Here is a 10614-nt window from a genome sequence, read left to right as displayed (position 1 = left end):
AATGTTATGAATAATGTTATGAATTCCTTTCTGCAGGTTAACATAAAGTGTTTGAAACTTTCTGCAGCTGTATTATTTAATCAGAAATTATTAATGTTTGTTCTTTTTCACTAAATCAACACAGAAGTAGCAAAGTGTCAGAGCAGTGTTGTTACTTTCCACAACACTACATCCTGCACTATTAATGATTGGGTTATTTAAAAAAATTAAAATATTTTTTCTTTTTTCCTTTTTTTTTTCTAAAAGGATTAAAACTGTAGAATATGACAAAGAGGATGATGAAGAAAAGGCAGTAAAATGAGGAACACAGTAACGGAAAGTGTCACCATCATCTCCAGTACTGAAGATGATTCCTGTGAGAGAGAGAACACTGGAGCAAAGCCCTACCAATGTTCTGAATGTGGGAGGAAGTGTACACATGCTGCACAGTTAAAAATCCATCAGAGGATTCACCCTGGAGAAAAACCTTCTAGCTGTTCTGTGTGTGGGAAGAGTTTCACCCAAGTTGGACACTACAATGTACATCAGAGAATTCACTCAGGAGAAAAAATTTTCTGTGCTCAGTGTGGGAAGGGTTTCACACGAGCTGCAGAGTTAAAGGTACACCAGAGGGTTCACACAGGAGAAAAACCTTATAACTGCTCGCAGTGTGGGAAGAATTTCAAACAAGATGTATACTTAAGAGTCCACCAGAGAATACACACAGGAGAATAGCCTTATCAGTGCTCTCTGTGCGGTAAGAGTTTTTCGCACAAACATACGTTAAAACTACACCAGAGGATTCACACAGGAGAAAAGCCTTATCAATGCTCTCAGTGTGGTAAGAGTTTTTCAGACAGCCATATGTTAAAAGTGCATCAACAGATTCACACTGGAGAAAAACCCTATCACTGCACATTGTGGAAAGAGTTTCTCACAAGATGTACACTTAAAAGTCCATCAGAGAATTCACAAAGGAGAAAAGCCTTATGAATGCGGTCTGTGTGTTTTTCACACCTTATCATTGCTTTGAATGTGGAAAAAATGTTATTCAAGTTTAACAATATAAGGAACATTAAAGAATTCACACTGGGGGAAAAGCTTATTGCTGCTCTCAGTGTGGAAAGAGTTTTACTAATCCTGGACAACTGAAGCGCCACCTTGGAATTCATTTGAAGGGTACTAATTCATAAAGTGTTTATATTTGAAGGGTCATTTGAAGGGTACTCATTCATAAAGTGTTTATATTTGAAGGGTACTCATTCATAAAGTGTTTATATTTGAACAGTCATTTGAAGGGTACTCATTCATAAAGTGTTTATATTTGAAGGGTCATTTGAAGGGTACTAATTCATAAAGTGTTTATATTTGAAGGGTACTAATTCATAAAGTGTTTATATTTGAAGGGTACTAATTCATAAAGTGTTTAGATTTGAGCAGTCATTTGAAGGGTATTAATCCATAAAGTGTTTATATTTGAAGGGTCATTTGAAGGGTACTCATTCATAAAGTGTTTATATTTGAAGGGTCATTTGAAGGGTACTCATTCATAAAGTGTTTATATTTGAAGGGTACTCATTCATAAAGTGTTTATATTTGAAGGGTCATTTGAAGGGTACTCATTCATAAAGTGTTTATATTTGAAGGGTGCTAATTCATAAAGTGTTTATATTTGAAGGGTCATTTGAAGGATACTAATTCTTCGAGTTTATATTTTAACAAAGTGATTATGTAGAATGTTGTAGGTAGTAAAATGTAAAAATACATATATACATGTGTACATAGTGGGGTGTTTCAATAACTGATCTCACATTTATAAAGACGTTTATAAAGAATAACATTACGTTACTCATATATTTTTATGTCACGTCTCATAAAAAGAACATAGAGGTTCATTGAATAATGTGCTTGAGAATGATATGCATTTTTGTGCTTTGAAAGAGCAAGTCAGGAAAGGTAATGGTTCATGAAAAGTCACGAAAGGGCCCCAATGAAGTAATGTTTTGGGGTAAAGGAGTGGTCAAATGTTATTCTGTATTTTCATGGGGCAATCTGTGATCTAATTATAATAGGCTTTGACGCTCTCTGTAAGAGATGCAGAGTGGTGCAATACTGTGTTTGAAAGCATAAAGATGAATGTTTCTGGGGTTTCTTAAGGTCAGATGCCTTTTTGGTCTTTAAGTGCAGAGCAGAGGCTTTGCTGCAGGTAGTTTCAAGGCCTCTGCGGAAGTCTAAGGTGGATCACTTTGGACTGATCCCATGAGAAATAACTTCATTAGTATTGGAAAAGACATTTTTATAAGACTTAAAAGTCTCTGAGAGTTCTGTGGCTAAACAAGGTTCATTGTCTTACCAACTAGGGCAGGGTGATGCTGACCTTCAACGTTATCTTGCAGGTGTTTGGTGGTGTGAGTTTGTAACATCACATATGATAATGTGTATACATGTATCAATGGGGGCGTGTGACATGGGTTTAGGGCCCATCCCTCGCGGAGCAGATGACTGTTTGGGACTGATCGCCCAATGGGAAGGACGATCGCAAATGGACCGGCAATGAAACAGGGAATCCCAGACCAGAAAAGGAAGGTTTTTTTTTTTTTTTCGAATACACGGAAGCGTCGGGTCGTGGGACTTTACTTGGTTCGCATCTTCTCCCTCCACTTTCGCGCTAGGGATATACACCTGAAAGAGCTGGATGTCTTTTTCCTCTTACCCGGGAATGTTATTGACTGTGGACGGAATATTGCCGAGGGATTTACGAACTTCGTCTCTCTGTTTATCAAAGTGGACTGGTGGGGTGAGCAGTGAAGTGGTAAAGAGACCGCCGAGTCTCCCACCTTGATTTACCGTGCTCATTCCTTCCCGGTTATGAACGCTATGTCAATTTGGCAGTGTTGGATGACCTGACGTGTGATTATTATGGGGAGTATATTTGAATAAGGTATAATGTATAATATATAATGTGGATGTATACACATGTTGGGGAAGGGTTGAAATTAAATGTCATACTTTTCAGCGTTAGTTCGTGTGTTTACAGCGCTAGTGTGCTTGTCGCACCACCCCGCCCTCGTTCGTGTATGTGAAAGAGTCCTGAGGAAAGCAGGGTAAACGTCACAAGTTGAGGCCATCATTGTTTTGAAAAAGAAAATTTTCCAATGGGATATAATGATGTCAAATTTCACATTTCATAAGGAGCGGTAACGTACACATTATTGGGTCTCAATTTGCATATATTGACTACTGTATAGTTTGGATATACTGGTGGAGATGTCAAACACTAGTATGTAAAAGAAGGTGGGGTGATTACGTAATCACTGCTGAAAACCGTATAAAAATTAGAGGATGCCTCAAAAATGCTTGTTAACGTTGACTTGTTAAATAATTATTGAGTCTAAATCTTTTTTTTTTTTTATCTGAAATGACAACTTTGTAATCAACTAACCGGGGGGTTTAGGCACGACATTAGCAAACAAATAAGTAGAAAAAGAAACATTTTAACATTTTTCAGGCTTTTGAAAATAGAAAGCTAACTACTCTAAGGAGAGAAGATTCTGTTGGGCCCAACACTGCTAACGTTAATACTCGTATTACTGCCACGACAGAAGCTTTGCAGCCAGCTACGTGTCCCGCTATGCGACGAGCGCCAGCGATAATGGAACCGATGCTGAGACCATTCTGCAAGAGGTTATTTTCAACAGGTAGATGCAGAATTATCTAGAAATAGGCAGGAATACTACTTCAGTTTATCATGTGGTTTGGCCTCACGCTTATTGATGAAGATTTATGCCTGTTATGACACTGCTGCTAAGTGAGGGTCTGTTGTTTGCAGACATTTGCAGAAAGCTGAAAAGTTTGCTATTAAAAACATTTATTGATTGCAGAGTGATGCTTGTTCTGTATTGCAAGTTGCTGTTACCATTGTCCGTATAATGGTGTATGAATCCTGCAGCCTAGTCGTTAAACACTTTAATGCTCTACCTGACATTTTCTGTTCTGGTATTTCAGATGAGATTGTTGTAGAAATGGGGTTAATATTTAGTCAAGATGGCCTTGGCTGTGTTTGACAAGGCCTACTAGACACTACTCACTTACTGATTGGGTCCAAATCCATATTTAGTATTCAACAATTGTATTTATTTATTTTTTTCCGGATGACATTCTACTCTGGCCAAATGTTCCAGTACATGATTACAGAGATCTCTTCATGGTGTACTGCATCCTGTCATGAAACAATGGTGAAAAAATGTTTACATGACCTTGTAGGGTTTGCATTTGTTGCATACTGGATACAATACTGTGTACAACTACAGGGAGCAGTATGCGGCATACTCTATATGGAGTAGGCTGTTTTGAACTTGAACCTTGTTTCTTCCACAAGTGGGCTGTAAACTGGACACTTTCAAACAGAGCCATCCAGCTCCTCATTGGTGCTCATGTTCTGACCCAGGAACCGCTGTTTAGAATATACTTGGACTACTGTTTATAATCCATCTGTAAAACAGCTTTTGGATTACAACTGTAACGGTATATTTGGATTACATCTTGATGAACAATTTTCTACCTTCCAGTATGAATAAACTAAAATAGGAAAACTGACCTATAATAATCATAACTAAACATATAAAAAAAAAACTAAAAACCTCTCCCACAGAATTAAAGTAATTTGCGCAGTCATGCTGATGGGCTACAATGAGCACCCTCTGTTAGATGAGCTTTGAACGTTTCTCAGCAAAACAGAATTCATAAACATAACCCCTCTGTTAAATGAAATAACATGAAATGAAAAATGAAACTGCTGCAGAAGAGATTTTTGATGTGAAATAGCTCCCAGTGAAAAAGGTTAATTTGTGTGACCACACTGAATTTAATAACAGCTTCAAAATGTTTTGGGCTCCAAACATAAATAATTGTTATATAATAATTATGAAAGTCTATATTCTTCCTCTTTCCTTGATTTTTCAGTTGTTTAAATGGTAAATAGATAAAAATGTTCTTAAACCAACTGAACACAAGTATTCAACATTTATCACAGATTAATATCACAATGTTACAACCTTCAGTTATTTTTTCCAGGGAACCCTGACTTCCGTGAAGTCTATGTTAAATATGCTTTTAAAGACAGGCCCCTGGTATTTATATGACTTGATCAGGAATGAAAGACTTTCAACTACTATTTAAATCCAAATATAGACATTGAACATAATACCTCAGAATGCATTTTAATTCTATAAAATATTTTTATATACTTTTTGTTGGCTTTTCTAAAAGGACAGTTCAGAATACAAGAAGCTCATGTACTTATGGAAGTAAAACAAGGTGCTAACCTAATTACTAATAAAACTCAAATGTAATTTATTATAAAGCTTTTACACAAAGAAAATAAAAAGCACAAAAATGTCATTTAAAAAACTATTAAAAAGAGAGGTATTCATGAATTTTAGAAGGTGTGATTGGCTTTTGTATCAAAGCAATGGAAAAGTATAGATAGTTCAGTTCATAGTCTACTGATATGGTGAATGTGTCTTACAAACGTAGATAAGGTATATCAGGCCCTGGTACCTTTCTAATTATTTGGTCATAAACTAAAACTAATATGCATCTTGTTCGAAACTCTACCTACACTCAGAGCAGTGATGGGGTGTTTCTCCAGTGTGAGACCTTTCATCTGCCTCATATTGCCCCAAATAAGTAAAATTCTTTCCACATTGAGAACAGGGATAAGGTTTTTCCTCCAGTGTGAATCCGCTGGTGCAGTTTTAACGTAGTCATGTGGAAAAACTCTTCCCACAGTGAGAGCAGTGATGAGGCTTTTCATCTGTGTGAATCCTCTGATGTACATTAGTATCCAACTTGTGTGAAACTCTTCCCACACACAGAACAATTATAAGCTTTTTTTCTCCAGTGTGAATCCTCTGCTGCATTTTTAATGCACTACTATATGAAAAACTCTTCCCACACAAAGCAGTTATGAGATTTTTCTGTGTGAATCCTCTGATGGATTTTCAAGTGTGCAACTTGTTTGAAACTCTTCTCACACTGAGAGCACTGATAAGGTTTTTCTCCTGTGTGAATCCTCCAATGTACATTATAGTGTCCAATGCGGGTGAAACACTTCCCACACACAGAACACTGATAAGGTTTTTCCCCTGTGTGAATCCTCTGGTGCATTTTTAATGTTCTAATATCAGAAAAACTCTTCCCACACTGAGAGCACTGATAAGGTTTTTCTCCTGTGTGAATTCTCTGATGTACATTATAGTGTCCCATTTGTGTGAAACTCTTCCCACACACAGAACATTGATAAGGTTTTTCCCCTGTGTGAATCCTCTGGTGCCTTTTTAACACATGGTCGTGTGAAAAACTCTTCCCGCACTCAGAGCACTGATAAGGCTTTTCTCCTGTATGTATTCTCCGATGGACCTTTAAATACACCTCTTGTGAGAAACTCTTCCCACAGTCTGCACAATGATAGGGTTTTTCTCCTGTGTGAATCCTCAGGTGCATTTTTAATGTACTACTATGTGCAAATCTCTTCCCACAATAAGAACAATTATAAGGTTTTTCTCCTGTGTGAATCCTCTGATGGTTTTTTAATGTACTACTATGTGAAAATCTCTTCCCACACTGAGAGCATTGATAAGGTTTTTCTCCTGTGTGCATCCTCTGATGGATTTTCAAGTATGCATCTTGTTTGAAATTCTTCCCACACTGTGAGCAGTTATAAGGTTTTTCTCTTGTATGAATTCTCTGATGTGCATTATAGTATCCAACTTGGGTGAAACTCTTCCCACACACAGAACAGCTATAAGGCTTTTCTCCAGTGTGAATCCTCTGATGGATTTTTAACTGTGCAGCATGTGTACACTTCCTCCCACATTCAGAACATTGGTAGGGCTTTGCTCCAGTGTTTTCTCTCTCACAGGAATCATCTTCAGTACTGGAGGTGATGGTGACACTTTCCGTTACTGTGTTCCTCCTTTTGCTGCCTTTTGTTTTCGTCATCCTCCTCTTATTCATATTCTGCAGATTTACTCCTATTAGAACAAAATAATAAAGAAGAAAGATTTCAATTAACACAAATTGTACTTTTTTTAAATTCCCTTTTAGTTTTATGAGCACAGGATATAATGGTGAATCCCTTATACACCAAATGTTAGTACACTAGACCTGCTAATGGAGTTTTGTGTGTTAAGTAACGAAAAGTATGTGAGTTACATCCATGCTCTGTATGTCCATCGCTAATGTTAAACTAGAAGTTCAAAGAATCTTAATTTTATTAATTTTATTTCCTGTTTCTTCAGTGAAAAGTCAGTAATAAGTGTGGAGCAGGCTACTGTCTTTAATACAGGTGATTTTATATGTGCCTAAATTCTCATACTACTCCTTAGTTACAAATGACAATTAAAATTTAAGCACAGGATCTTAATGTTACAGTAAGAACAAAAAAGGTCCCTCTTTACAAATGACTATGCTTAATGTATAGACAGGGCAAAATAGCTAAAATATATATTATTAAAAAGCATTTCAGAAAGCTGTGATTTTTAGAAGGCTTACAAGATGTCACTCTTTATTCACATAAGTAGTTGTTGTGTATTAGACTTTGAACCATATCATACTTAGTCTTTCATTCTGTGCCATTTTTATTTTACTGCGGTCAAGCCAGCCTACACTTCGAGCAACAATGTCAACCAGCCGCCACACTGTTTCGCTATTTTACGGAACCGGTAATGTTGGCTGTAGCTTGGAGTGTCCCTCAGACAATATCGTAACATTATAATTAGAAATTCCAAAACTGACAGCCTCTTAACTCATATGTGAGCCATGCTCCCTCTGAATTCAGACCAGGATTGAAAGAACATTTTACATTTTTGGCATTTAGCTGACGCTTTTTTATCCAAAGCAACTTGGAGTTATGAGTAAATAGAAGTAGAATAATTGAGGGTTAAGAGCCTCGCTCGGGGGCCCAACATTGGCCACTAGGCAGTGGTGAGGCTTGAACTGGCGACCTACTGATTACAACTCAAGTACCTTAACCACTGGGTGGGCGGGCGAGCGAGAGAAAAAATGTAAATGTATTTTTACATTTTGTTATTTATACTTGTACACAGCCATTTAAACAGGGGTCGTGTCCAGAACTGAGACAGCGCAGTCTTGCCCAAGTTTCGCTCCCCTCATGCAATTGTGGGACCAGCGTTGTTGAACCATTCTTGATGGTAAAACGTCCCCAATGCCCGAGTGAATAATTGAGTTGTTAAATTTCGTTTAAAAGCATCTATTGTGGGGAATTGCTTTATAAAACCCTTAACAATAAGATTATTCCAGTCTTGTGTCGCGGATGTTGGCGGGGAAACGCGGCGCGTGTGCTTGTGGTCCAAACTCGCATGACTCTTATCTGGATTTCCTCATTTGATGGCCTCTATTACAAGCTCTTGTCTGTATACACATAACAGTTCCCTTTTTAGCTTACCACTGCAACTGCTCGATGCACTAGCTAACGTTACTGCTACGTGGCTAATTTGTACACTCGTATAGCCTCATATGTAACTCAAACATCGTATGTAATGATAAAAAGAACTGATAAATGGATTAACAAAATAAAACCAGCAAACAAAGGCAATGCGATCGTAAAGTTTAAACAGTAAAAAGAAAACCTTTTTCCACAGAATACATGAAATATTCGAACAACCTTTCAGACTTGACCACATCCCCGCATACACAAACAGTTCCCCTTTCGCTCCAAGCGCTCTAAAATAAGCAAAGAAAAATGTTTTGGTGTATTCTGACTCATTTCCAAACACAGCATAACCGGCGCGAAAATGATCAACCTTTCTGTGCGTGAGGGAGAATTAGCACCGTTAGCTCCGGCAAAGAATATTAACGCCAGGTGAAATAATAACGCTAACCCTGACGCTAAATTAAGTAAAATATTAACGCTAATAACAAAACGCCTGCATACAGTGAACGATACTGCGGCTCATTCACAATATTTAGCTTCAACATACATAGTCGTAAAGTAGCAGAGAAAACCCGGAGCTTTTCCTTCTTGACTCACCTTCAGTAGAACCCGGCGATACTGAGGTAAACAACGCGCGAGGCTTCAAACGCAACAAAACCCGGATGTTCCAGTGCAGAGGCACGTGCACGCAGGGAATTGTAGTTTCATTTGATACACGAACGCGTATACTTATCCAATACAACATGAACTCATATAACTTTACATATAGCTCAAATAAACAACCTCGGTCGCTTTGAAACCTCAAATATCTAGAATATCGTAGAGCTCGAGGTGGAATGGAATACAGCTAAGCCACGCAACACTTTGAAAACCAGCAATAAAACTCTACAATGAGCTCGGCGGTCTATTTAATTGTAAGCAGTGCGGTGATGCAAAAACACAGCAAAACACACATACGAATGTGAAGGGGTCTGTGGTAAATATTTCAGCTGACTATAATACGTACCTGCTCGTGTCGTGCTGAAACGTGAGTGCCACGCGGAAGCAAACGAAGGCGTCCACCCGCACGCGCAGAGACCTACTCGTTGCTCAGAACACAAAAGAACCAAAGAAGCAGATACACGTTTGGTGGTTGGGCAATCACCTAGGCGTGGCTTTTCCCAGATTTTAATCAACTAAGGTTTTTATTTGTATCACATTTCTTTCTTTTCTTAATTCTTACAGGCTTTGTGATAAACTAACTCATACTACAACACAAATTTCATTTGGGCACATTGTTTAGATTCCTTAAGTACACGGGATTCTTATATTCTGAACTGTCCATATCATTAAAGCCAATAAGGTTTGCTATAAACATATATAGCGTTACAATTCTGCGTCATTATGTTAAATGTCTGAGTAAATTGTAGTTAAAATTACAGGCCGCATTTTATCTTATGTCCAGGTAATTAAAGAAGAATTATTTATGTTTGGAGCCCAAAACATTTTGAAGTTGTTATTAAATCCAATGTGGTCACACAAATGAACCTTTTTCACTGAAAGCTATTTCACATCAAATATCTTTTTTGCAGCAGTGTCATTTTTCATCTCATGTTATTTCATTTAACAGAGGGGTTATGTTTATGAATTCTGTTTTGCTGAGAAACGTTCAAAGCTCATCTAACAGAGGGTGCTCATTGTAGCCCATCAGCATGACTGCGCAAATTACTTTAATTCTGTGGGAGAGGTTTTTAGTTTTTTTTTTATATGTTTAGTTATGATTATTATAGGTCAGTTTTCCTATTTTAGTTTATTCATACTGGAAGGTAGAAAATTGTCCATCAAGATGTAATCCAAATATACTGTTAAACAGTTGGAATCCAAAAGCTGTTTTACAGATGGATTACAAACAGTAATCCAAGTATATTCTAAACAGTGGTTCTGGGGTCAGAGCGTGAGCACCAATGAGGAGCTGGATGGCTCTTTTCATAAGTGTCCAGCTTACAGCCCACGTGTGGAAGAAATAAGTGCTAAGTTCAAAACAGCCTACTACATAGTGTATGCTGCATATTGCTCCCTTTTCTTATGACAATTTTCTTATTTGATTTTATTCCTAATGGAATGGAAATGGTTAATCAAGATGTAATCTAAATATATTGGTAAGCAGTTTCACCAGAGGTTTCACACAGGGGGAAAACCTT

The 10614-nt window shown here is 37.6% G+C and overlaps 1 protein-coding gene and 1 pseudogene across 1 annotated transcript; one reads left to right on the top strand and one right to left on the bottom strand.

The window, feature by feature from the left end:
* The first annotated feature begins 254 nt into the window (after positions 1-254).
* On the top strand, positions 255-4274 carry LOC145652791 (uncharacterized; annotated as a pseudogene).
* A 1491-nt stretch (positions 4275-5765) lies between these two features.
* On the bottom strand, positions 5766-8730 carry LOC113590502 (uncharacterized). The gene is made up of 2 exons (XM_027030661.3): positions 8666-8730; positions 5766-7013 (listed from the first exon to the last, which is right to left on the bottom strand). Exons 1-2 carry the CDS (start codon positions 8682-8684, stop codon positions 5914-5916), a joined length of 1119 nt encoding a protein of 372 aa, XP_026886462.2. The 5' UTR covers positions 8685-8730; the 3' UTR covers positions 5766-5913.
* Between the last annotated feature and the right edge of the window lie 1884 nt (positions 8731-10614).

Source organism: Electrophorus electricus, chromosome 21 (assembly GCF_041902795.1).
Source record: "Electrophorus electricus isolate QZ-2024a chromosome 21, ASM4190279v1, whole genome shotgun sequence".
Taxonomy (NCBI): Eukaryota; Metazoa; Chordata; class Actinopteri; order Gymnotiformes; family Gymnotidae; genus Electrophorus; species Electrophorus electricus.
Note: the sequence above shows the minus strand (reverse complement) of the source record. Positions and strands in the feature narration are given on the sequence as shown.